General features: G+C 51.4%; 1 protein-coding gene across 1 annotated transcript in view; it reads right to left on the bottom strand.

Moving 5' to 3' along the window:
- The window catches only part of CLPTM1 (CLPTM1 regulator of GABA type A receptor forward trafficking), a 423,589-nt gene that overhangs the window by 191,726 nt on the left and 203,950 nt on the right, over positions 1-27,913 (bottom strand). Inside the window, exon 8 of the mRNA XM_078660927.1 lies at positions 19,502-19,746. Within this exon, the coding sequence (XP_078517053.1) occupies positions 19,502-19,746 (245 nt within the window). The remainder of the gene's footprint in view (positions 1-19,501; positions 19,747-27,913) is intronic.

Here is a 27,913-nt window from a genome sequence, read left to right on the forward strand (position 1 = left end):
CCTGTGATGTCGTTCTTGTGAGTGTGAGAAGCTTGCACCACTGCTGCTTGTGACGTCCTTCTTGTGAGTGGGAGAAGCTTGCACCTCAGCTGCCAGTGGTATCCTTGTGAGTGTAAGAAGCTTGCACCGCTGCTCCCTGTGAGTATGAGAAGATTGCATGGTGCATCTCTGTGCTGTGCCTGTTCTTTGTAAGGGACTCTTGCTCTGTTGCTGCTGCTGCCTTGGCACAGTACCTGCTGTGAGTGTGTAAGGGAAGCTTGCACCACTGTTGCTTGTGATGTCGTTCTTGCGAGTGTGAGAAGCTTGCACCTCTGCTGCCTGTCGTCTCCTTGTGAGTGTAAGAAGCTTGCACTACTGCTGCCTGTGATGTCGTTCTTGTGAGTGTGAGAAGCTTGCACCACTGCTGCTTGTGACGTCCTTCTTGTGAGTGGGAGAAGCTTGCACCTCAGCTGCCTGTGGTCTCCTTGTGAGTGTAAGAAGCTTGCACAGCTGCTGCCTGTGATGTCCTTCTTGTGAGTGTGAGAAGCTTGCACCGCTGCTGCCTGTGGTCTCCTTGTGAGTGTAAGAAGCTTGCACTGCTGTTGCACTGCTGCTGCCTGTGATGTCGTTCTTGTGAGTGTGAGAAGCTTGCACCGCTGCTGTTTGTGATGTCCTTCTTGTGAGTGTGAGAAGCTTGCACCGCTGCTGTTTGTGATGTCCTTCTTGTGAGTGGGAGAAGCTTGCAACTCAGCTGCCTGTGGTCTCCTTGTGAGTGTAAGAAGCTTGCACAGCTGCTGCCTGTGATGTCCTACTCACTACTCACTACTCCGCACTCACTACTCCGCACTCACTACTCCGCACTCACTACTCCGCACTCACTACTCCGCACTCACTACTCCGCACTCACTACTCCGCACTCACTACTCCGCACTCACTACTCCGCACTCACTACTCCGCACTCACTACTCCGCACTCACTACTCCGCACTCACTACTCCGCACTCACTACTCCGCACTCACTACTCCGCACTCACTACTCCGCACTCACTACTCCGCACTCACTACTCCGCACTCACTACTCCGCACTCACTACTCCGCACTCACTACTCCGCACTCACTACTCCGCACTCACTACTCCGCACTCACTACTCCGCACTCACTACTCCGCACTCACTACTCTGCACTCACTACTCTGCACTCACTACTCTGCACTCACTACTCTGCACTCACTACTCTGCACTCACTACTCTGTCTGGGTTAAGGGAGACCCTCGAGGCCCTGGTGTCACTGCACCTGCTGCACCCCTGGACACCCACAGTCACTGCTAGTAAAATACAGCACTGTCAGGGTTAAGGGAGACCCTCGAGGCCCCGGTGTCACTGCACCTGCTGCACCCTCACAGCCACTGGTAGTACAATACAGCACTGTCAGGGTTAAGTGAGGCCCTCGAGGCCCTGGTGTCACTGCACCTGCTGCACCCCTGGACACCCACAGCCACTGGTAGTAAAATACAGCACTGTCAGGGTTAAGGGAGACGCTCAAGGCCCCGGTGTCACTGCACCTGCTGCACCCTCACAGCCACTGGTAGCAAAATACAGCACTGTCAGGGTAAAGTGAGGCCTGCTGCACCCCTGGACTTCCACCGCCACTCGTAGTAAAATACAGCACTGTCTGGGTTAAGGGAGACCCTCGAGGCCCCGGTGTCACTGCACCTGCTGCACCCCTGGACACCCACAGCCACTGGTAGTAAAATACAGCACTGTCAGGGTTCAGTGAGGTCCTTGAGGCCCCGGTGTCACTGCACCTGCTGCACCCCTGGACACCCACAGCCACTGCTAGTAAAATACAGCACTGTCAGGGTTAAGGGAGACCCTCGAGGCCCTGGTGTCACTGCACCTGCTGCACCCTCACAGCCACTGGTAGTAAAATACAGCACTGTCTGGGTTAAGGGAGACCCTCGAGGCCCTGGTGTCACTGCACCTGCTGCACCCTCACAGCCACAGGTAGTAAAATACAGCACTGTCAGGGTTAAGTGAGGCCCTCGAGGCCCCGGTGTCACTGCACCTGCTGCACCCCTGGACACCCAGAGCCACTGGTAGTAAAATACAGCACTGTCTGGGTTAAGGGAGGCCCTCGAGGCCCTGGTGTCACTGCACCCTCACAGCCACTGGTAGCAAAATACAGCACTGTCAGGGTAAAGTTAGGCCATCGAGGCCCCGGTGTCACTGCACCTGCTGCACCCCTGGACACCCACAGCCACTGCTAGTAAAATACAGCACTGTCAGGGTTAAGGGAGACCCTCGAGGCCCCGGTGTCACTGCACCTGCTGCTCCCTCACAGCCACTGGTAGTAAAATACAGCACTGTCAGGGTTAAGGGAGACGCTCGAGGCCCCGGTGTCACTGCACCTGCTGCACCCTCACAGCCACTGGTAGCAAAATACAGCACTGTCAGGGTAAAGTGAGGCCTGCTGCACCCCTGGACTTCCACCGCCACTCGTAGTAAAATACAGCACTGTCTGGGTTAAGGGAGACCCTCGAGGCCCCGGTGTCACTGCACCTGCTGCACCCCTGGACACCCACAGCCACTGGTAGTAAAATACAGCACTGTCAGGGTTCAGTGAGGTCCTCGAGGCCCGGTGTCACTGCACCTGCTGCACCCCTGGACACCCACAGCCACTGCTAGTAAAATACAGCACTGTCAGGGTTAAGGGAGACCCTCGAGGCCCTGGTGTCACTGCACCTGCTGCACCCTCACAGCCACTGGTAGTAAAATACAGCACTGTCTGGGTTAAGGGAGACCCTCGAGGCCCTGGTGTCACTGCACCTGCTGCACCCTCACAGCCACTGGTAGTAAAATACAGGACTGTCTGGGTTAAGGGAGACCCTCGAGGCCCCGGTGTCACTGCACCTGCTGCACCCCTGGACACCCACAGCCACTGGTAGTAAAATACAGCACTGTCAGGGTTAAGGGAGACGCTCGAGGCCCCGGTGTCACTGCACCTGCTGCACCCTCACAGCCACTGGTAGCAAAATACAGGACTGTCTGGGTTAAGGGAGACCCTCGAGGCCCCGGTGTCACTGCACCTACTGCACCCCTGGACACCCACAGCCACTGGTAGTAAAATACAGCACTGTCTGGGTTAAGGGAGACCCTTGAGGCCATGGTGTCAGTGCACCCTCACAGCCACTGGTAGCAAAATACAGCACTGTCAGGTTAAAGTTAGGCCATTAGGGCCCCGGTGTCACTGCACCTGCTGCACCCCTGGACACCCACAGTCACTGCTAGTAAAATACAGCACTGTCAGGGTTAAGGGAGACCCTCGAGGCCCCGGTGTCACTGCACCTGCTGCACCCTCACAGCCACTGGTAGTAAAATACAGCACTGTCTGGGTTAAGGGAGACCCTCGAGGCCCTGGTGTCACTGCACCTGCTGCACCCTCACAGCCACTGGTAGTAAAATACAGCACTGTCTGGGTTAAAGGAGACCCTCGAGGCCCCGGTGTCACTGCACCTGCTGCACCCCTGGACACCCAGAGCCACTGGTAGTAAAATACAGCACTGTCTGGGTTAAGGGAGGCCCTCGAGGCCCTGGTGTCACTGCACCCTCACAGCCACTGGTAGCAAAATACAGCACTGGCAGGATAAAGTTAGGCCATCGAGGCCCCGGTGTCACTGCACCTGCTGCACCCCTGGACACCCACAGCCACTGCTAGTAAAATACAGCACTGTCAGGGTTAAGGGAGACCCTCGAGGCCCCAGTGTCACTGCACCTGCTGCACCCTCACAGCCACTGGTAGTAAAATACAGCACTGTCAGGGTTAAGGGAGACGCTCGGGGCCCCGGTGTCACTGCACCTGCTGCACCCTCACAGCCACTGGTAGCAAAATACAGCACTGTCAGGGTAAAGTGAGGCCTGCTGCACCCCTGGACTTCCACCGCCACTCGTAGTAAAATACAGCACTGTCTGGGTTAAGGGAGACCCTCGAGGCCCCGGTGTCACTGCACCTGCTGCACCCCTGGACACCCACAGCCACTGGTAGTAAAATACAGCACTGTCAGGGTTCAGTGAGGTCCTCGAGGCCCCGGTGTCACTGCACCTGCTGCACCCCTGGACACCCACAGCCACTGCTAGTAAAATACAGCACTGTCAGGGTTAAGGGAGACCCTCGAGGCCCTGGTGTCACTGCACCTGCTGCACCCTCACAGCCATTGGTAGTAAAATACAGCACTGTCTGGGTTAAGGGAGACCCTCGAGGCCCTGGTGCCACTGCACCTGCTGCACCCTCACAGCCACTGGTAGTAAAATACAGGACTGTCTGGGTTAAGGGAGACCCTCTAGGCCCCGGTGTCACTGCACCTGCTGCACCCCTGGACACCCACAGCCACTGGTAGTAAAATACAGCACTGTCTGGGTTAAGGGAGACCCTCGAGGCCCTGGTGTCACTGCACCCTCACAGCCACTGGTAGCAAAATACAGCACTGTCAGGGTAACGTTAGGCCATCGAGGCCCCGGTGTCACTGCACCTGCTGCACCACTGGACACCCACAGCCACTGGTAGTAAAATACAGGACTGTCTGGGTTAAGGGAGACCCTCGAGGCCCCGGTGTCACTGCACCTGCTGCACCCTCACAGCCACTGGTAGTAAAATACAGCACTGTCTGGGTTAAGGGAGACCCTCGAGGCCCTGGTGTCACTGCACCTGCTGCACCCTCACAGCCACTGGTAGTAAAATACAGCACTGTCTGGGTTAAAGGAGACCCTCGAGGCCCCGGTGTCACTGCACCTGCTGCACCCTCACAGCCACTGGTAGTAAAATACAGCACTGTCAGGGTTAAGTGAGGCCCTCGAGGCCCCGGTGTCGCTGCACCCCTGGACACCCACAGTCACTGGTAGTAAAATACAGCACTGTCAGGGTTAAGGGAGACGCTCGAGGCCCCGGTGTCACTGCACCTGCTGCACCCTCACAGCCACTGGTAGCAAAATACAGCACTGTCAGGGTAAAGTGAGGCCTGCTGCACCCCTGGACTTCCACCGCCACTCGTATTAAAATACAGCACTGTCTGGGTTAAGGGAGACCCTCGAGGCCCCGGTGTCACTGCACCTGCTGCACCCCTGGACACCCACAGCCACTGGTAGTAAAATACAGCACTGTCAGGGTTCAGTGAGGTCCTCGAGGCCCCGGTGTCACTGCACCTGCTGCACCCCTGGACACCCACAGCCACTGCTAGTAAAATACAGCACTGTCAGGGTTAAGGGAGACCATCGAGGCCCTGGTGTCACTGCACCTGCTGCACCCTCACAGCCACTGGTAGTAAAATACAGCACTGTCTGGGTTAAGGGAGACCCTCGAGGCCCTGGTGTCACTGCACCTGCTGCACCCTCACAGCCACTGGTAGTAAAATACAGGACTGTCTGGGTTAAGGGAGGGATCTATGATGTTACAACGCGTTATTTTACAACGCAGACCGTTACATCGCAATTTTTACAACGCAGGAACCATTACAATGCAAACCTTTACAACGCATGTCATTACATAGTAGATGCTATTACAACGCATGGCATTACATCGTAAGTATAGGTAAGTATACCTTTTTAAAAAAAATGTAATTAAGTTAATTTAATTAAATTAATTTAATTAAAATACATTTTAAAATTTTTATTTAATAAATTTAAATCTATTTATTTAAATTAATTTTAATAAAAATTGTAATTAATTTTATTTAATTAATATAATTAAATTAATTTAATTTAAATATTTTTTTGATTGTAATTAAATTAAATTATTTAAAATAATGTATTTAATTTAATTATTTTAATTAAGAAATGTAATTAATATAATATAATTAATTTAATTTAACCTAAAAACACCCCTGTACCCCAAAACCCAAACCCTACCCTGAAACCTAAAAACACCCCTGTACCCCAAAACCCAAACCCTATCCTGAAACCCTACCCTGAAACCTAAAAACACCCCTGTACCCCAAAACCCAAACCCTACCCTGAAACCTAAAAACACCCCTGTACCCCAAAACCCAAACCCTACCCTAAAACCTAAAAACACCCCTGTACCCCAAAACCCAAACCCTACCCTGAAACCTAAAAACACCCCTGTACCCCAAAACCCAAACCCTATCCTGAAACCCTACCCTGAAACCTAAAAACACCCCTGTACCCCAAAACCCAAACCCTACCCTGAAACCTAAAAACACCCCTGTACCCCAAAACCCAAACCCTACCCTAAAACCTAAAAACACCCCTGTACCCCAAAACCCAAACCCTACCCTGAAACCTAAAAACACCCCTGTACCCCAAAACCCAAACCTCAAACCTAAAAACACCCCTGTACCCCAAAACCCAAACCTAGCCCTGAAACCTAAAAACACCCCTGCACCCCAAAAACCAAACCCTGCCCTAAAACCTCAGTACACCAAAACATATACTCCTATACTCATACTTATTTAAAAAATTACTTAAATTAATAAATTTAATTTATAATATTTAAAAACAAATAAATATTTTTATTTATTTTTATTTATAATTAATATTAATTAAATCAATTATATAATATTAAATAAAATTAAAATAAATTATATACTTACCAATACTTACGATGTAATGGTATGCGTTGTAATAGCATCTGCGATGTAATGCCATGCGTTGTAATGCCATGCGTTGTAATGGATCCTGCGTTGTAATAGCTGCGTTGTAACAGCATTACGACGTAAAAGTTGCGTTGTAATTGATACACACCGTTAAGGGAGACCCTCGAGGCCCCGGTGTCACTGCACCTGCTGCACCCCTGGACACCCACAGCCACTGGTAGTAAAATACAGCACTGTCAGGGTTAAGGGAGACGCTCGAGGCCCCGGTGTCACTGCACCTGCTGCACCCTCACAGCCACTGGTAGCAAAATACATGACTGTCTGGGTTAAGGGAGACCCTCGACGCCCCGGTGTCACTGCACCTGCTGCACCCCTGGACACCCACAGCCACTGGTAGTAAAATACAGCACTGTCTGGGTTAAGGGAGACCCTTGAGGCCATGGTGTCACTGCACCCTCACAGCCACTGGTAGCAAAATACAGCACTGTCAGGGTAAAGTGAGGCCTGCTGCACCCCTGGACTTCCACCGCCACTCGTAGTAAAATACAGCACTGTCTGGGTTAAGGGAGACCCTCGAGGCCCCGGTGTCACTGCACCTGCTGCACCCCTGGACACCCACAGCCACTGGTAGTAAAATACAGCACTGTCAGGGTTCAGTGAGGTCCTCGAGGCCCCGGTGTCACTGCACCTGCTGCACCCCTGGACACCCACAGCCACTGCTAGTAAAATACAGCACTGTCAGGGTTAAGGGAGACCCTCGAGGCCCTGGTGTCACTGCACCTGCTGCACCCTCACAGCCACTGGTAGTAAAATACAGCACTGTCTGGGTTAAGGGAGACCCTCGAGGCCCTGGTGTCACTGCACCTGCTGCACCCCTGGACACCCACAGCCACTGGTAGTAAAATACAGCGCTGTCAGGGTTAAGGGAGACCCTCGAGGCCCCGGTGTCACTGCACCTGCTGCACCCTCACAGCCACTGGTAGTACAATACAGCACTGTCAGGGTTAAGTGAGGCCCTCGAGGCCCCGGTGTCACTGCACCTGCTGCACCCTCACAGCCACTGGTAGTAAAATACAGCGCTGTCAGGGTTAAGGGAGACCCTCGAGGCCCCGGTGTCACTGCACCTGCTGCACCCTCACAGCCACTGGTAGTACAATACAGCACTGTCAGGGTTAAGTGAGGCCCTCGAGGCCCCGGTGTCACTGCACCTGCTGCACCCTCACAGCCACTGGTAGTACAATACAGCACTGTCAGGGTTAAGTGAGGCCCTCGAGGCCCCGGTGTCACTGCACCTGCTGCACCCTCACAGCCACTGGTAGTAAAATACAGCGCTGTCAGGGTTAAGGGAGACCCTCGAGGCCCCGGTGTCACTGCACCTGCTGCACCCTCACAGCCACTGGTAGTACAATACAGCACTGTCAGGGTTAAGTGAGGCCCTCGAGGCCCCGGTGTCACTGCACCTGCTGCACCCTCACAGCCATTGGTAGTAAAATACAGCACTGTGTGGGTTAAGGGAGACCCTCGAGGCCCTGGTGTCACTGCACCTGCTGCACCCTCACAGCCACTGGTAGTAAAATACAGCACTGTCTGGGTTAAGGGAGACCCTCGAGGCCCTGGTGTCACTGCACCTGCTGCACCCCTGGACACCCACAGCCACTGGTAGTAAAATACAGCGCTGTCAGGGTTAAGGGAGACCCTCGAGGCCCCGGTGTCACTGCACCTGCTGCACCCTCACAGCCACTGGTAGTACAATACAGCACTGTCAGGGTTAAGTGAGGCCCTCGAGGCCCCGGTGTCACTGCACCTGCTGCACCCTCACAGCCACTGGTAGTAAAATACAGCACTGTCAGGGTTAAGGGAGACGCTCGAGGCCCCGGTGTCACTGCACCTGCTGCACCCTCACAGCCACTGGTAGCAAAATACAGCACTGTCAGGGTAAAGTGAGGCCTGCTGCACCCCTGGACTTCCACCGCCACTCGTAGTAAAATACAGCACTGTCTGGGTTAAGGGAGACCCTCGAGGCCCCGGTGTCACTGCACCTGCTGCACCCCTGGACACCCACAGCCACTGGTAGTAAAATACAGCACTGTCAGGGTTCAGTGAGGTCCTCGAGGCCCCGGTGTCACTGCACCTGCTGCACCCCTGGACACCCACAGCCACTGCTAGTAAAATACAGCACTGTCAGGGTTAAGGGAGACCCTCGAGGCCCTGGTGTCACTGCACCTGCTGCACCCTCACAGCCACTGGTAGTAAAATACAGCACTGTCTGGGTTAAGGGAGACCCTCGAGGCCCTGGTGTCACTGCACCTGCTGCACCCTCACAGCCACTGGTAGTAAAATACAGGACTGTCTGGGTTAAGGGAGACCCTCGAGGCCCCGGTGTCACTGCACCTGATGCACCCCTGGACACCCACAGCCACTGGTAGTAAAATACAGCACTGTCGGGGTTAAGGGAGACCCTCGAGGCCCCGGTGTCACTGCACCTGCTGCACCCTCACAGCCACTGGTAGTAAAATACAGCACTGTCTGGATTAAGTGAGACCCTCAAGGCCCCGGTGTCACTGCACCTGCTGCACCCCTGGACATCTCTGTTAAACTCTAACATATTGAAGGGAGGAGAAAACAGCAACGGAAATCACTCCTCGCAGAGAAGAGGCAAATGCGCACTTTTATTTTAGAAGACACGCGGATTGGCGAGGCAAGGGTGCTTGTCTTAGCTTGAAGAATATGCGAGGTATCTTAAAAAGTACTGTGACTGCCCTTGAAGCTACAGGAAACTTCTTTAAATTATCTCCGCCGTGAACGCGGCACTCTGACAGCTCCTAATTAAAATGAATGGACTGCCGTGCGCGAAAGGTACATGTTACACGCGCGCATGATACATGCAATGCAATGGTGAACGCGCTCCCACCATCTGGATTGCATTACACGGGCACTCTGACAGCTCCTAATTAAGATTAATAAGTCTGCCGTGCACGTAACCACACACAATATGCCATGAAACTGAAATAAATGACGGACGAAAAGTAAATATAGCCTATCACGTCAAGGCTACTAAATATACAGCACAGCGAAGACGAATCACTAGGCAGATGCCATAAAAAACGCGGCGCGCACTAAGGAATGTGGCAGCCCGGACCCCTAAAGATTTTTTTTTTCTTCTAATGCATAAGAGCTCGGAAGCTCTGCCCCACTTCGTGGTGACGTAGGCCCGAGCCCTAAAAACCACTCTTGACTTTTCCGAACCATGGCAAGCACCCTGATTTACTTTGAAGGGATAGTAATTCCTCCACAGTGCCCTTTACTGGTATTTGAGTATTACTAGTCCTAAGTCTTATCCAAAACATAAGCACCTTATGAACAGCAAAGTGGGTAATGGGCTTTATACCAAGATCAAGGCGCAGAGGTGTGTTCTTTGGGAGATTTAAAAGAGATCTTAGAAATTTGTTTTCAGTGACCTTGTGATCAGGACCCACTCCTGGGCGACGCCGACCTACCCAACATGGCCACCGCCGCCCAAACCGGAAGTGCGGTTGGCGCTCTAGCGCCTGATAAGGAAGCAGCGGCTGGAACGCCTGAAAAGAGCGATGTGCGCGGCGAATGGTGCTCGGCGTTTTCGGAGAAGGAGCAGGAAGACGCCACCGTACCGGAGGACAAGCAGCGGAGCACAGCCTGGAGGAAAGCAGCGGAGGACACGAAGGCGGTGTGCAGCATCGGAACAGACGAGGAGCCCAAAGACAGCAAGGAGGAGACGACGAGGGAAAGCAGCTCCAGGAGCACTGCGCTCGGGACCAGTGCACTCCCCGACGACGAGGAGGCTTGGTCTCCCAACACCACGGCCCAGGAGGGTCGTGGCAGCAGACATGTACCCGCTGCATGCTCGGGACTTGTAGGGGGGCTGTGGACTCCTATACTGGGGTGTCACTAAAGTCACCCATTGTTTGTCCCTCACCTTAGGCACAGCGCAATAGGGACTGGTGACGGTACACTCCCCCCCCCCCCCCCCCCGCCCGTTTAGTGCTTAATGGAAGCCTGAGCCCGTGTTTTTTTTTCTCTTTTCCTTTATGGTCCACCCTCGCCTACTACAACAAGAAGCTGGGGGGAGAGAGAGAGAGAGAGAGAGAGAGAGAGAGACAAGAAGGCCCCCACATCGTGTTTATTTCCCTATTGACTACCTATTGTGTTACTGTCTGGACTGTCCTAATGTTAAGAAAGTAAAACCCTGAGGTTCTGCTAATAAACTACAAACACCAACCTATATAGTCTGGGACTATTTTAGTATCAGAAAGGTGGGGGTGACCGATCCCTAAGACTTACACAACCACAGCAGTGTCAGAAGTGGGCTAGACGTCTGGGAAAAGACAGAACGCTGTCATGGAAGCTATCATCACTCAGCTAGCCGAAGGGCAGCGCCACTTACAGCTAGTATTTGTGGAACAAACCAAACAAGCACAAAAAGAAAGGGAAGCGTTGCAGACAGCCTTAAAGGACCAAGCAGCTCTCCTGACCGCAAGCCAAAAAGTACAGGACACCGCAGCCATTTCGAGTGCACGCGTTCACCCTAACGTACCTGGGTCGGTCCTTCAAAAATTCCAACCGGGGTACGACCCGGATTACTTTGTTAACTTTGAAAGATTGGCGTCCACAGCCACCTGGCCTCCAGAAAGATGGGGACAATACATCGCACCCCTCCTGTTGGGCGAATTATAGGCCGCGTATCAGGCCGCCAATCCGGCAGGGGTCACCAGTTATACAGACATAAAAAGGGCCATTCTAGAACGTTTGGGTTGTGACCAGGAGTATTATAGATCACGATTTAGAAAGGAAAAATGGTCAACAGGCGACAATCCTAGGGCCTTGTACTATCGCATAAGGGACTTGGGTGATCGCTGGTTACAACCTACCGTCTCTTCTGTGGATGAACTCACCGAAAAAGTCTACCTTGAACAGTACGTGGAGGCCCTACCATTCAGTACCAGGGCATCGATCAAACAACATCCCAACTTGACTGTCACCCTTGCAGTAGATTTAGCCTTTGCATTCCAATGTTCCCCAGAGTTTAAAGCTCCGTCTCACAAAGTCCCAACTGGACTCCCAAAGATACCATCTAGGCCTACCCCACCCCCTTTAGTACAAAAGGGACAAACCTTTTAACAACCCCAACCCCGACCACCCGCCCCAACTGCACCCTTAACAGGGCCTCAGTGTTTCCTCTGTGCAGAGTGGGGACATATAGCTCTGAATTGTCCCTCGCGCCTTCCCCCACAAGAGCCCATGGAAGTGGGGTATACCCGGGGGAGGGTGTTGGTGACTGGAAAACCCCCAGAAAGGTACAGGAAATGGATACATTTGAACGGAAAGGTGGTGTTGGCTTTTCTAGACACAGGATGCCATCACACAGTAGTGGACAGGTCCTTGGTACGGGAGTCCCAGTTAGTAAACGAGGAATGTATACAAGTAACGTGCGTCCATGGAGACAGAAAACTGTATCCATTGGCAGAGGTGTTATTGGATATAGAGGGAGAGTCCCAACTAAGGAAGGTAGGGGTTGTACCAAACCTCCCTGAGACAGTCCTGTTAGGGACAGAGCCACCCAGGTTCCATGGCTATCTACAGGCATATAACACAACTCCTCCCTCTGCCCTCTGGTTAGATAGTGCCCCCTTCTACATGGAAGAAATAAAAGAAACATTCCCTAAAACGCAGAAAACCCGCAGTGAAAAAAGGAGGGAACGAGCTAGGTATCTTCAGTCAGAACCCCTCTCACCCTCTCCCACCTTTACCTCCCCAGAGACACCACAAGAGACAGGACTAAGCTTCTGGGCCGCTCAAAGAGATGATACCACGTTACTCAATGCCTGGAACCAGGTGCAGGAAGACCAGCCAGACAGGTAGGCCCTTTTTTCTGTGTAAAAAAAGGACTTCTATACTGGGTTTCTCATGAGGGGGACAAAAGGAGAGAACAGTTGTTGGTGCCACGATCCTACAGGGAATAGCTGTTGTCCTTGGCCGATAGCCAGACAGGGGGTGGACATTATGGCAATGAGCATACCTTAAAATACTGGTTACCAAAGTTCTATTGGCCAGGGGTATATCAGGAAGTAGCCAGGTACTGAACTAACTGTCCACGTTGTCAATTGGTTAACACTCCAGTTATCCCCAAATCCCCGCTTCAACCTCTCCCCATTATAGATGTTCCCTTTAAGAGCGTTGCAAAAAACACAGTTGATGGACAGAATGTAGAACAATGTCATACATTCAACCCAGTACAAGGATCTGGGCCTAAATCCATCGTTTTTTTGCACTCCAGACCACCCTGGGTTAGACACTGGCTATATGCAAATCAGCTCTGACCCTGTGCCTCATGGGAACAGTCCGGTCCGAACTACCAAGCCATGTCTTTCCCAGACCGGAATCAAGCATCCAAGGACGGGTTTCTGGCTATCATCAGCCTGGATAGCTTGACTCCAGTGGTGTGGAGAGCCTGGGACTCACGTCTGAGCATACCCAGCCCACTCGGGGTGAAAATTGCAAAAAACACAGATGATGGACAGAATGTAGAACAATGTCATACATTCAACCCAGTACAAGGATCTGGGCATAAATCCATCGTTTTTTTGCACTCCACACCACCCTGGGTTAGACACTGGCTATATGCAAATCAGCTCTGACCCTGTGTCTCATGGGAACAGTCCGGTCCGAACTACCAAGCCATGTCTTTCCCAGACCCGAATCAAGCATCCAAGGACCGGTTTCTGGCTATCAGCCTTCATCAGCCTGGATAGCTTGACTCCAGTGGTGTGGAGAGCCTGGGACTCACGTCTGAGCATACCCAGCCCACTCGGGGTGAAAATTGCAAAAAACACTGATGGATTAAATCCAGATCTGGGCCTGGGGGTGAATGTTTTGCCATTGAGCAACATTTCGTCCATCATCTTGTGTGTTTTGCTGTTCACCCTATGTGGGAAGGGTATGCCCAGACGTGGGTCCCGTGCTCACTACGCCACTGGAGTCAAGCTATCCTGGCTGAAGACGGCTGATACCCAGAAACCGGTCCTAGGATGCTTGATTCCGGTCCAGGGAAGACATGGCTTGGCAGTTCGGTCTGGACTGTTCCCATGAGGCACAGGGTCAAGACTGATTTGCTTATTGCCATGTCTGAACTGGGGTGGCTTAATGAGCAAAATAACGATGGATTAAACCCAGATCTGTGACTGGGGGTAAATGTTTTGCCATGGAGCAACATTTCGTCCATCATCTTGTGTGTTTTGCCCTTTAAAAGAGTACCACTTGTTCTGGTAGATTACGCTACCAGATACCCAGAAGCCATACCTCTTTCCTCCTTAACCACACCAGCTGTGGCCCATGCCATGGTTACGTTTTTTTTCTCGGGTGGGGATCCCTCTGGAGTTAACAGACCAGGGAACCCCGTTTATGTCTCGTTTAATGAAACAGATATGTGCCATCCTTAAAGTAAAGCAGATACGCACGTCAGTCTACCACCCTCAAACAGATGGGTTGGTAGAAAGATACTACTGCACAATTAAGACCATCCTAAAGAAGAGCATAGACAAGGCAGGGAGGGACTGGGACCAGAAACTTCCCATTGTCTTATTCGCTATTAGGGCACACAAACAAAAATCAACTGGGTTTTCTCCCTTTGAGCTCTTGTTTGGCTGACAGCCCCGGACACTCCTGGACATGGCCATAGATAAGTGGACGGAGGAAGAAGATGAGGGCACACCTCTACTTCAATATTCAGCCAGTCTGAAAGATACATTGTCTACCCTGTGGGAGGAGGTCCATGTGAATATGGAGAGGACTCAAGCTAGACAAAAACAGCAATATGATAGTCAAAGTTTAGGGAGTTCAACCCAGGAGACCAGGTACTCATTCTATTGCCCAGCGCAGAGAAAAAACTGTTAGCCACCTGGCAGGGCCCATACAAAATATTGAGTAAAGTAACCACTGTGACCTATAGAGTAGATGTCCCACATAAAAAGAACGAGGGACAGATATACCATGTAAATCGTCTTAAAGCCTGGGAGAGACCCCTTCCTGATAATCCAAATACAGTCGCCTCTATAAGCCATATAACCGTAGATAAGCCCATGGAAGTATCATTTGTTCCCCAGGGACCTTGGGAAGGCAACCCCATCCAATTAGGACCACAAGTAACAGCAAAACAAAAACAACAGATGTTGGATCTATGCACAAAATATGCCTCTGTCATATCAGGGAATCCTGGGAGAACTACATTAGTAGAGCACAATATTGTCACAACAACAACCCAACCAGTTAAGCTAAAACCATATTGAATACCTGAAGCAAGGAGGAAAGCAGTCGATCAGGAGATACAAGCAATGTTGGAAGCCGATATAATCGAACCTTCCCACAGTACCTGGTCCTCTCCGGTCGTTCTCGGTCCAAAATCTGATGGGAGCATCGTCAGGTGAACGCGGTATCAAAGTTTGATGCCTATCCAATGCCCAGGGTGGACGATTTAATCGAACTACTGGGGGAAGCTCGGATAATGACAACCATAAACTTAACCAAAGGCTATTGGCAGATACCTTTAACCACCTCGGCCAAAGAAAAAAACAGCTTTCAGTCTGGACTGTCCTAATGTTAAGAAAGTAAAACCCTGAGGTTCTGCTAATAAACCACAAACACCAACCTATATAGTCTGGGACTATTTTAGTAACAGAAAGGTGGGGGTGACCGATCCCTAAGACTTACACGACCACAGACCTCTAGCTGTTTTGTTTGCTCCATCCCCACAGTTCAGCCCCATAAAGCACAGCGCCCAACTCTTTTGCCCTGAGTATTTCTAAGATGGGAGATATTGGGCGATAAGCTGAGTGTTTGACTCTTTACGACTGCACAGTCCACATGCTGCAGGGTCAACATACTTTCTGAATTTAGGGAGTCCATGCCAGGTTATCACTGACTCCGACTCCCAGTTAATCAAAAGCCTTGACCTGTTCTAATGGTTGAGCGTCCAGTCTCACTTTGCCCTTGGTGGATGTGAGGATTAAAAACCATAAACTTTGTTTTAAGGAATTTATTTCAAGGCCCCGCTCTTTGCAGGCTGTCGCAAATTTAGTTAGCATGTTCTGAATGCCCATTGGGGTTTAAGAAATTAGCAATGTGTCGTCTGCGAATAGTAGAGACGGTATTAACTTGCCTCCCAAGTTGGGCGGGTCACCTCCACAATCCTACGGGTCATTTATAAGCCCATTCATTTACAGGGTAAACATGGTTGGGGCCAGCACACAGCCCTGGCGCCCTCCCTTCAGAATTGGTATATTGTCGGTTAGTCTACCATCGGAGTTCCACCTCACTTTTGCATAGTTATGATGCAAGCAATTTAAAAGTTGAAGCAAGCCAGATAGGAGTACAATGCCTCTAAGGGTAGCCCAAAGCCTAGTACGATCTAAGGAATGGAATGCAGTTTTAAGATCGACAAACACTACATAAAGATGGCCCCTTTCAATCAACTCATAAGACCTAATGTAGGCACAGTTTCTGGTACTATCTAAGATGCATTGAAAAAGGCAAAAAAAAGCAAAGCCAATGGCGCCCCCAGCCCAAACGGCATCCCTTCTTCAGTCTACAAACAGGACATTGAGCTCTGGTCACAACTGATGGAAAAGCTATTCATAACTTGCCTTACCACAGACTTCAATCCCCGTCTTGGTATGGGTCAAATCTGCACCCTATCTAAAAGAAAAGCCCCCTGGTAAATCCAGAGAGCTACAGTCTCATAGCCCTCTTAAATGTTGAAGCTAAATATTTCGCCTCTTTACTACTGTATGTCCTAAATGTTTGGGCAAATAAAAAAAAATCTGATCCACCTTAACTGGCTTCAGGCCCATGCTGGGTACCACTGACAACCTAGTGGCAATCAGGATGCTTGTGGCAAATCAGATGAGGGGAAAAAAAAGCTTCTATACAGCTGCTTTGTAGACTACAGAAAGGCCTTTGACCATTTCCATTGTCAGCTACTCTGGTCAAAACTTAAAGCCAGGGACATTCCTGAGCCACTGCTCCGAGGCATTCAACTACTTTACGCAGAGACATGGGCCAGAGTAAAATTAGATGACAACTCATCAGCCTCCGACAAGATAAAGCTAGAGCAAGGAGTTAAGCAAGGATGTGTCTCAGCCCCAGCCCTTTTCGACTGACTAATGAGCGGTCTGGTTCATGAGCTGGATGCGGTAGTCAGCAACGCATATAAAGTGGGAATTCATTCTATCACTTCCTTGCTTTATGCCGATGGTGCTATCCTTTTAAGTCAAATAGCAAAGACTACAAAGGCTGATTGACGTCTTAAACCGGCACAGTAGTACGAACACAATGACTGTGAATTTCGAAAAGACTACCATTGTGATATGTGGGCAGAAAAGGAACAAACTCTGAACATAGCATCTCAACAAAAGCTGCTTGACAAGAGCCCCCAGATACATGTACCTCGGATGCTGGTTAGACAACAAGGGAGGGCACTTAACTCACATAAATTCTTTAAAACCTCAAGCTGCCTCTCTACAATTTTCTCTTCAAACTATCTTCAAAAGAACAAAGCAGCCCACTATAGAGCCTCTACTAAAGGTAGTAAAAGCTAAACTCATTCCCACACTGAGCTACGGTTCAGACATTCTCCCTGGGATACTGGGCACTTTCTTGAAAAAATCTCAGAGTTCTGTCTTCAGGTCACTATTCACTATTCAAGCTCCAACACTCCGGCGCAGCCCAGATCAGATTGGAATTTATGTTGTGCAATTAAGTTCTGGCACAAAGCCTGTACCCTTAAATTCCTACACTCAACGTGTGCCACAAAATCAGGCACATTGAAGAACTTGACCTGGCTGGAAGCATCTTCAGCGAACAGTTCAGATACTCAAAATCCCTGAAAGCATGCATTCCTAGAACCTTTGGAACTCAAAACTACTGCAGCCCTTTGAAATCAAAACCACCCCGACCAGCATTTCAAAACAGCGCTAAACAAAGCACTCCATAAAGAATCCTTTAAACAGGATCACTGGGATTTCAAGGGCAGAAAGTATGCACACCTGGTACTGAGGAGTTACGACAAAAAGGAGTTCAAAAATACACTTTCTCTGTGCCCCACAATATCAAGTTCTGCCTCATTAGGATGGGAAACTTTTCTTCACTAGACCTCCCTCTGCCATGGCAGAGTCGTCCTCCCACCAGTGAGAGTGACCTTTGCAGTCAGTCTCAGGAGTCTTTACCTCATTTTCTCTGTATCTGCCCAGTACTACTAATTGATGATCACAGAAAACTCCCTCGTCAGTTATCGATCAAATAAGGGACTGGGTCAATACAGGCAGCTGTCTATTTCCTTTTCAATGACTCCGATCCTCATGCAATCTCTGGGTTGGTTACATTCTTGACCAAAGTGGATGAAATGTTGAGACTCGATCTTCTTCTAACCTCGATCGGGCCTAAAGACATTACGCATAGTATTCATTTTAATATGATCTGTTTCACAAGCCTGCGTGTGCAAACTCACACATTCGTTGATATCATTTATACTCCACTGGCACGTTGCTAGATAAGCCAGGCCAGTAGGTCATGATCATAGTCCTATTTACTCATCATTCCCTGCCCCAAACTAACTACCTGCACACTGACCCAGGTTAAGCTATTAGGCTTTGCAATGCCACCATAGCCAGCTCGCTGGACTTTTAGACTACAGCACAAAACAGCTTTGACCTTAACACTACATACCTTAATCTCATTAGATCCACGAGATTAAACATGGAATGCATCACCACCACAAAAAATACCCTATAAGGCTATGTGCGCAAGCCATCGCTCTCCCCCGACCCTGAGAAGTAACCCTGAGTTGGTTTTTAGGCGAGCTCAGCCCGACCATCGTGGCGCTAAGTTATATTGCCCCCACCGTCTTTGTACCCCAATTTTCTCCTGCTCTCCTGCCTTAGCCAGGCGCCTGGTATAAGTACTTTACCAGTATTCTTTAACATTACAGTAACCATAACCAGGCATTTCTCAGCCCCCACCGTCTTTGTACCCCAATTTCCCTGCTCTCCTGCCTTAGCCTGCTTCAGGCAGGCGCCTGGTATAAGTACTTTACCAGTATTCTTTAACATTAGAGTAACCATAACCAGGCATTTCTCAGCCGCCTGCCTAAATGCCCATCTGCTTTTAGTACATTTAGCCAAAGCATTAAGCATTTTTAATCACCCCGGTCTTAAGTATTTATTAACCATAACCATAGGACCTCTTACCTCAATTTTTGGTGCAGCCTTGACCACGAGTTAATACACGCAGCACTTCACTTATTGATCCCACGGATTGGCCTACCCCGTTATAATTAACACTTGCACTTAAACACAATCCAGACCTTGAACGGTATCAATGCAAACACCCAAGTGAAACAATTAATACACGTGATAAGGCAACCTAACATGTAATTGCCGTAACATTGATGGTCCTGTTGAGCACTTGTAATTCCCCTGTTGTGCTATTTTGCCACGGCCTATCTTTGACTTAACTTTTTTATGAACTGTTTTCTTTAATCAGGTAGTATTTCTTTTAATGTGCTGCATACATTTATTACATTTTTAAGTTCCATTTTACTTTGATGGACTGAATTGCCTAAATAAAGTATTGTTTAACTTAAACTTGTGGTGAAGAAGGTTTAAACTCCACTCAGGAACAAGAGGGTCCGACAGAGCATAGAAGAGCCAATCCACAGGCACCTCAAATGGATGTTAAACATTGCAAACTCCTGTCAACAAGAGCTCTTAACACAGGGTAGGACCTTTGGTCAACTATTGGAGGTCGATTTTAGAATTTAGGAGCTGCATAACACAGTGGAAAGAATTAAGAGCAAATATATGTAGGGGGTGTATGTAGCTGACAAGTGTCTCACCTTGACGGAATCTTGTTCCTCATCAGTCTGTTCATACATGTCCTCGCCCAGGAAGTTCCAGGGAGACTTGGTGCTCTGGGCGGCATAAAGCTGCCAACGCCACAGAGAAAGCGGGCAGAAGGAGATGCGGAAGGGCAGCTTCTCCAGTGTATCGTTGATGGGGAAGTAATCCTTCTGCAGGTTCCAGTAATCGTTGAAATAGACGATGGGGTAATAATCGCCGCTCACAGCATCAAACTTCACGTCTGGAATCCAGGGTAGAGGGAATGGTCAAGAAAGGATAGGCAAGTCAGAAAGTACCCCAAGGAATAGGAAGGGAAGAAACAGAATGATAGCAAAAGTATCCACATGGGCTGTACTGAGCAGCAAACACGACTACACTAATTGCACAGACACATTATTTGCAAAAGTCAGGGAAATTATATTGCTGTATGAATTTACAGGGGACTTTTGGATAAAAGAGACACCCTGTTGGGGCAGCCTGGACAGACGGACACCTGTACGCTATTCCACTTGAAAATTATGAACGGATGTAAAATTACATAAACGTGACTGATCATCATGGACTAAAGCAAAAATATACCAATTTGTTAGGGAGGATACAGCACAGTATGTTAGGGGAATAGACTGCAGAAGATATTCCAATAAAAAACAGTCAGTCAATGTACCAGGCAGGTAAAACATAATTCAGTTTAGAGAGAAGGCACACCAACTATTTAGGACCGGGCAGACAGCAATCCTGTGAAAGGTCCAGGTCAAAGGACAAGTAGAGGTCACAAACTAGTCTGAAACAAAGTATTTCAAAATACCTGACTTGAATGAGAGTCCCTATCAGCGTGAACAGTACAAATATGAATGTGCTGGTACCACATAGGCGGATAAGAAGCTTAGTAGAGTTGGCCTAGGTTTCCCTTTTTTTCCCAACTGATTTTGCAATTAGTAACTTTCGCAATCAAGTTCTTGAATTTTTCAACAGATATGGATGCCAGAATACTTTCGTTTTGAAAACCTTTTTTATTGACCCTTGGGGCCTTACAATCATTTTAATCTAATGAACCCTTTGCACAAGTTACTTACCTTTGGTAACGATATATCTGTAAGAAACAGTAGTTTGTATTAGATTCCTTACCTTAGAATATCCCCAGGCGTCAGACTGGATCCGGAAAATTTTGCGTAGCAGTACCCTTGCGCGTCGGTAGGCGTCGTCTGCGGCGCCGCATCCGTCGTCGGCGCCGGGATGACGGAGTACTTAGATGCCGCCCTTGCGCACTGACGTCAGTTCTTATACACCGCTTTTCCGCGCCAGAAAGGCAGAGCCATGATAAAAACCAACACTGGTGCCATAAAAACTAGGGCCCTGAAAGGGGATGACCTTAACCCTAGATATCGGTTCGCAGAACGGGGAGGATGGGTGGGGCGGTAAGGAATCTAATACGAACTACTGTTTCTTACAGATATATCGTTACCGAAGGTAAGTAACTTGTGCATCTGTAAAGAAACAGGTTAGTATTAGATTCCTTACCTTAGAATAGATACCCCAGCAATACCTGGTGGGTCTGCGAACCAATGATCACAACAGAAAATCCTGGACAACGGAACGGCCGAAAAAGCTATCTCTCCGGACTTGGCTGTCCAGGCAGTAGTGTCTTGCGAACAAATGCAGCAAGGCCCACGTAGCTGTCTGACAGATGTCCTGCAAGGGGACTCCCCGACCCAGGGCAGCAGTAGCCGCCGTGGCCCGAATGGAATGGGCATATAGCCCCACAGGAAGCTCCTTCTTAGCCAGAGAGTTACAAGCCTTGATGCACAAGACGACCCATCGAGAAATGGTCCGTTTGTGTACCGCCCGTCTCTTCTTAGCGCCCATGTAACCAACAAAGAGTTGGTCATTCACCCGGAACTGGCGTGTGCGATCCAGATAATATGAGCGCGCACGTTTTGGGTCCAGACGGTGGAGCCTCTCTTCCTCTTTCGAGGGATGCGGAGGCAGAAAGAAGGTGGGCAAGGTGATGGACTGCCCGATGTGGAAGGCTGTGACTACCTTGGGCAGGAAAGAGGGTCGCGTCCGCAACACAACTTTGTCCGGATGGACAGAAAGGAAGGGAGGTTGAGAAGAAAGAGCCTGGAGCTCACTCACTCTCCTGGCAGAGGTGATGACAACCAGGAATGCAGTCTTAAGAGTAAGGAGACGAAGAGGACAGTTATGAAGTGGCTCGAAGGGAGCGCACATCAGGTAAGTCAGAACAAGGTTCAAGTCCCACTGAGGCATCACGAAAGCAACAGGAGGAAACATGAGTGATGCCCTTCAAAAACCAATTTACAACCCGGTCGCGCCTGATCTTCTTCAGCACTCTGGGCAGAAGTGGTATAGGCGGAAAGGCGTACAACAGACCGCAAATCCACTCGCGACAAAAAAGCATCTCCGAGCGAGTGCCGCCTTGGAAATTCCAACGCGCAGAACTGATGACATTGCGCGTGCTCTTCTGTGGCGAATAGATCTAACCAAGGCTCTCCCCACTGCTGAAAGAGGCCTTGCGCCACGTCAGAGTTCAGACTCCTTTCGTGATCCATCATGCACAGAGGGCTGAGTTCGTCCGCCCTGGCGTTCAGGGAACCTGCCAGGTGTTGAACCACCAGGGTCACGCCCTGATGTTCCAGCCACTGCCAGAGGCGCAGATCCTCCTGGCAAAGGGTCGACGACCCAACCCCGCCCTGTTTGTTGCAGTACCACATGGCGGTGGTGTTGTCCGTGAACACCTGCACTACACTCCCCCGGACAGAGGGGAGGAATGCCTTCAGTGCAAGCAGATCGCCCGCAGCTCCAGAAGGTTGATGTGGAGCCGGGACTCCAGTGGAGACCAGAGGACTCTGATCTCCGCCTCTCCCATGTGGCCCCCCCAGCCCTGGAGGGATGCGTCCATCACAACTACGTGCTCCGGTTGGGGTAGGGAGAGGGATCTGCCGCTGACCCAATCGCGGTCCGTGAGCCACCACTGCAACTGTCTTGCAGTGCCCTCCGAGATCAAGACATGGTCGGATAAGTTGCCCTGATGCTGGGAACACTGAAACTTCAGGTCCCACTGCAGAGCCCGCATCCGCCACCTGGCGTGATGCACCAGAAGGATGCAGGAGGCCATCAGCCCCAGAAGCCGCAGCGTCAACCTGACCGAGACTCGGGATAAAGGCTGAAAGATCGGAATCAGTGCCTGAATATCCCAAACCCGCTGTTCGGGAGGATAAACCTGAAACTGCGCCGAGTCTAGAAGCGCTCCGATGAAGAGGAGCTTCTGAGAGGGACACAGGTGCGACTTCGGCACATTGATGGAAAACCCCAGCTGGTGCAGGAGGTCGGCCGTAGTCTGGAGGTGGCTAACGACTGTCTGGGGCGAGCCCGCCTTCAACAACCAGTCGTCGAGGCAGGGGAAGACAAACCCCTAACCTGCGCAGATGAGCTGCGACCACCGCCATCACTTTCGTGAACACCCGTGGGGCGCTGGTAAGGCCAAAGGGGAGCACGGTAAACTGAAAGTGCTCGTGGCCCACCGTGAACCACAGGTAACGCCGGTGGGCCGGCAGGACGGGGATGTGGAAATAGGCGTCCTGCAAGTCCAACGCTACCATCCAGTCTCCTGGGTCTAGGGCAGCTAAGACCTGAGCCAAAGTCAGCATCTTGAACTTCTCCTTTCGGAGGAAGCCGTTGACGTTCCGGAGGTCCTAGATAGGGAGAAGGCCCCCTTTGCCCTTCTTGGGAACCAGAAAGTAGTGGGAGTAACAACCACACCCGACTTCTGGCCCAGGAACGCGCTCGATGGCCCCCTTGGCCAAGAGGGCCGTAACTCCCTCTTGCAGAAGTTGCAAGTGATCCCCCGACACGCGGTGGGTACTGCGGTGGCATGGTTGGAGGGGTCGCCTCGAAGGGGAGGGAGTAGCCCCTTCGGACGATTTGCAGCACCCACCTGTCCGATGTGATGGAGCGCCAGTGGAGGAGGTGATGGCGAACCCTGCCCCCCCACTGGCGTCAAATGCTCGGACTAGGAAGGCTTTGAGGCAGATGCTGCGGGGGTGTATGTGGACTGGCCGCGCCGTTGTCCCCTGTTACCGCCGCAACAGTAACCACGTCCGCCACCGCACTGAATGTTAGTCTGCGGCCCGTGGCTGGCAGGACGTGTGGGAGCACCCCTTCCGTGGCCACGAAAGGAGCGCTGGGCCGAAGATTGCTGGCGCGGTGCCGACAGGCCCAAGGACTTGGCCGTAGCCCTGGAGTCCTTAAAGCATTCCAGCGCAGGGGGGCGTGGCTACTGGCCGACCATGGCGGACGTGTAGTTTTTGAGCTCCGTCCGTAGCCCACGATACAAGCTGACTATCCTGCTCCCCAGTTCCACCACCCGAAGCTTCAGCAAGGGAAGGAGAGGCCGCGACGGAGAACTGCCATCCTCCGACGCCGTCTGGAACCGGTAAAGGACGCAGTGTTCGCCGGGGCCTGCTGCCTCGAGTGAAGCCGCGACCTCGATTTACAGGAGGGCCGACCTACTGCTTGCTGCCGGCGGAACTCTGCGGGGGCGCCGGAGGTACCCGTGGGCACTGAACACGATCGCAAGCCTGACCCCCTACATCGGCTCCTCCCGCCCAGGTGCCCCTCCCCCCCCGGGACGCCTTGTGGGACCGGCTCTACACTCCAGAGTCCGACCTAGACCGGCGGCGCACCCGGACCGCCTAGGGCTCCCCCGCAGCGCAGTCCACATACCTCCGAGAGCCTGAGCGCTGCGTGGAAGCTGCGGAGTTCAGGCGAGTGCCGGAGCGACCAGAGGGCCACTGCACCGGCCGGGGACGAGCGCCGGCTGCGCTGCGCAGGCTGGCTGGCTCCGCGGCTGTATTGGCGGCCGCCATATTGCCTCCTCTCCGGGATCCCGGGGAACAACAAGCTGCCGGTGCAGGGAGCTGCCAACGCCGGGGCTCTAAGCCACAACTACGGAGCCAAGACACAGGGAGCGTAGTGAGACACCTGTGGAGTCCCTGCTTACACCTTGACGAAGACGGACCCAAGCGCCCATCTAGGACGAGGCACGAGGGTAACGTCGTCGCGCCTGGGAATACTTCTGCGGGGGCTGCTGCGCGGCGCTTCTGGCCTCCCCTTTGTAGAACCCCTTGTGCCACGCAGCGGACGATACCTGCCACCCCCGCCAAGGCTCACAATACTGCTCCATAGAGGACGCTGATCATAGCGCTGCTGCATCTATCACAGACGCTACAATTGACACGGAACCGGCGGATCCCCTTAGCCATCGCGGGTTATCGTGCTACCGACGCCCTATCTCCTATCGGATTCCCTATTACAGGGACAGCCCGGACACGGGATATTGTGTGCCGCTACACAGTGGAGGTTGTGAAGGGGGCGTGTGGTCGGCACAGCGTCGCCCTGCACACTAGATCCATGGGGAGACACAGGGCAGGGCCCAGGACCAGGGCGCATCAACGGATATGCAGTCCACCGGCTCGGAAGACCCGCTGGCCTCTTCCAATATGGACATTATCCCACCGACAGGGAAAGGGACACAGGATGCCAAACTGGACCTTATCCTGAATGAAATACGGGCAACAAGAGAAGCGCTCGAATCACGTAGGGACAACATGGCGACGGGCCTCTCACTGCTCCGGGCAGATCACAACAAACTGGCAGAGAGGGTGTCGGAGCAGAAAATCGCACTCAATGATCTAATACCCCAACAGACAGAACATTCCACGAAGCTGGAAGGCATGGAAAAACAACACAGACAGCTGTGGGACAAGTTGGATGATGCGGAAGGACGAGCACGCCGCAACAACGTCCGCATTTTGGGCATTCCGGAGCGCAGTGAAGGGAGGAATCCTACTCAGTTCGTGGAAGACTGGCTCAAAAAGATGGTAGGCCCGGAAGATCTGACTCCCGTCTATAGCGTGGAACGAGCGCATAGGATGCCCTCAAAACCGCCGCAACCAGGAGCACCACCGCGCCCTTTGATCGCACGCCTCCTTCACTATAAAGATCGTGACACAGTGCTACGCCCAGCACGGGAGAAAGCACCACTCCGTTATGAAGACAAGACTATATCCGTATACCCAGACTTCGCTTCAGCGGTGCAGCGAGCCAGGTCCACCTTCCTGGGGGTAAAACGCAAGTTGCGCGAACGAGAATTGAAATATGCCCTCCTATTCCCAGCCCGCCTCAAGATCCTACATGGCAACAGATCACACTTTTTTGACTCACCGGAGGAAGCGGAGGAATGGATGGAAGTAACGCTCACACCACCGACCTCACAGGACCCATTTGCCGACGGTGGGGGCGACGGCCATCGGAATCGGCCAGACCGACGACGCCCTACCTCAGATACTGGCCAAGGCCCCTCAACACGGACCTCACCGAAAGGACAAGACGCAACGAACCGCTCAGAGGAACGGACAAAGGTAGCGCAGTTGACAGAGGAAGCACTAGCTGCTCACGATGCAGACATGGCGAGAGACATGGCCAGCACTTCAGATACGCATACGGAAGTATCGGGGTCGGCGGACAGCTTACAGCTCTTCCCCAAGATCACGGCGCAAATGGCTAAAGAATTTTAACGACAGCGCCTTGAACACTGCCTGGGTGGTAATGTATGAACAGCATAAATAGCCACGCACGGGTGGGTGGCCCGGGGGATATACGTGCTACAGGCTTGCTAAGTCACCGCAGGCCAGCACAAATCAAGACCGAATAGACTACACCCCCTGTCATATGAACATGGTTGTGTTTGACTATTACCCATGTTGGGTATCATGGTTTGGACCACGGGTCTGTTTATCTGGGGACCTCAATGTTCAGGGGTTAACTGTTAAAATGGCACTCCACTATCACCACAGGGTATACTCGGCATGCTCACCCACGGGCTCAACATTTCCACATCATGCGGTCAGTTATGGGGCCACTTAATGTTTACAATTTGTGCACCTGGAACGTGCGGGGCATGGGTTCGATCCACAAAAGACACCGGATACTGGCTCAACTTAACCGTAGGGGGGTCATGATAGCTTGCCTCCAGGAGACACATCTGAACAGTGCTGAGAACACGAAACTGTTGAAGAAGTGGAGGGGTCAACTCTTTGCTACAACCTACTCTGCATTCTCAAGGGGGGCAGCTATTTGGCTTCGTAATTCTGTACCCTTCAAACCAGTTGAGCAGCGAATTGACAAGGAGGGGAGATATGTATTTGTGAGGGGCATACTGGATGGCACCACTGTTGTGCTCGGATGTGTATATGCACCAAATTCGGGTCAATCGGATTTTTTAACTAGACTTAATGGTGTTTTAGCGGATTGCGCAGGATATCAATGGGTTGTTGGGGGGGGGATTTCAATGCTGTGTTGGATGTCACATTGGACCTGTCACACCCACCCTTACACGCCACCGAAAGCAGGAAACAGGCAATTGCACTAACACAGTGGGCAGAAGGGTGGGACCTAGCAGATGCGTGGCGCAGCAAACACCTACTTGACAAGGAATATACCTTTTTCTCCCCACCACACCAACTGCACACCAGAATCGACCGGGTGTTCTGCTCCCGCTCTCTACTGGGGGCGGTTCTCACAGCACAACATATGGGAAAGACACTTTCAGACCACAACCCTGTCGAGCTGGCGATGCAATGGGGTAGGCTCCTGACACCGATACCGACCTGGAGGTTGCCCACGGAACTGTTGGAAGACGATGTCTTCAAATCGTCCATGGCGGACACCATTGAGGCCTACTTTGTTCGAATACGGACACTGCTAGCTCCAGACGATTGGAATGGGACACGTTCAAAGTCTTCATAAGAGGGGAGGCGATGGCCACCCGGGTGGGCATGAAGAGGGAGGTGCTTGTAGCATTAAGGAAGTAGAGGGTAGACTGGCAATGCTGGAGAACGAAGCAGTGGGCACAAACCTACACTTTACACCACTACAAGAAGCACACATACGGCATGCTGAGCTACTTGAAGACTTAAGATTACTGGACTATCGCGAATACACTAACAGACAGCACACTCAGGCTGATCGGTCAGGCCCATTGATAGCCCACATTATACGGGATTCCCCAACGCACCTCCCAATCTTGGAAATTATAGACCAGGAAGGTTCAATGGCCTCGACTCAATTAGGAGTCAACGCCGCATTCACGAACTACTACACCACACTATATGGACCGCACCAGCCCCTCTCACAAATGGCACTGGAGAACTTCATGGAGGGCTTAGATCTGCCCCAGCTCACTGGTAGACAACGAGACGATCTGAAGCGTAATATCACCACAGCAGAGATTAAACAGGCGATACACGCCCTCCCGAGGAATAAAACTCCCGGAACGGACGGCTTACCTGTAGAATTTTACGAGACATTTATCGACCTACTCGCCCCACGAC

The sequence above is a fragment of the Lissotriton helveticus genome, chromosome 9, assembly GCF_964261635.1.
Source record: "Lissotriton helveticus chromosome 9, aLisHel1.1, whole genome shotgun sequence".
Lineage (NCBI taxonomy): Eukaryota > Metazoa > Chordata > Amphibia > Caudata > Salamandridae > Lissotriton > Lissotriton helveticus.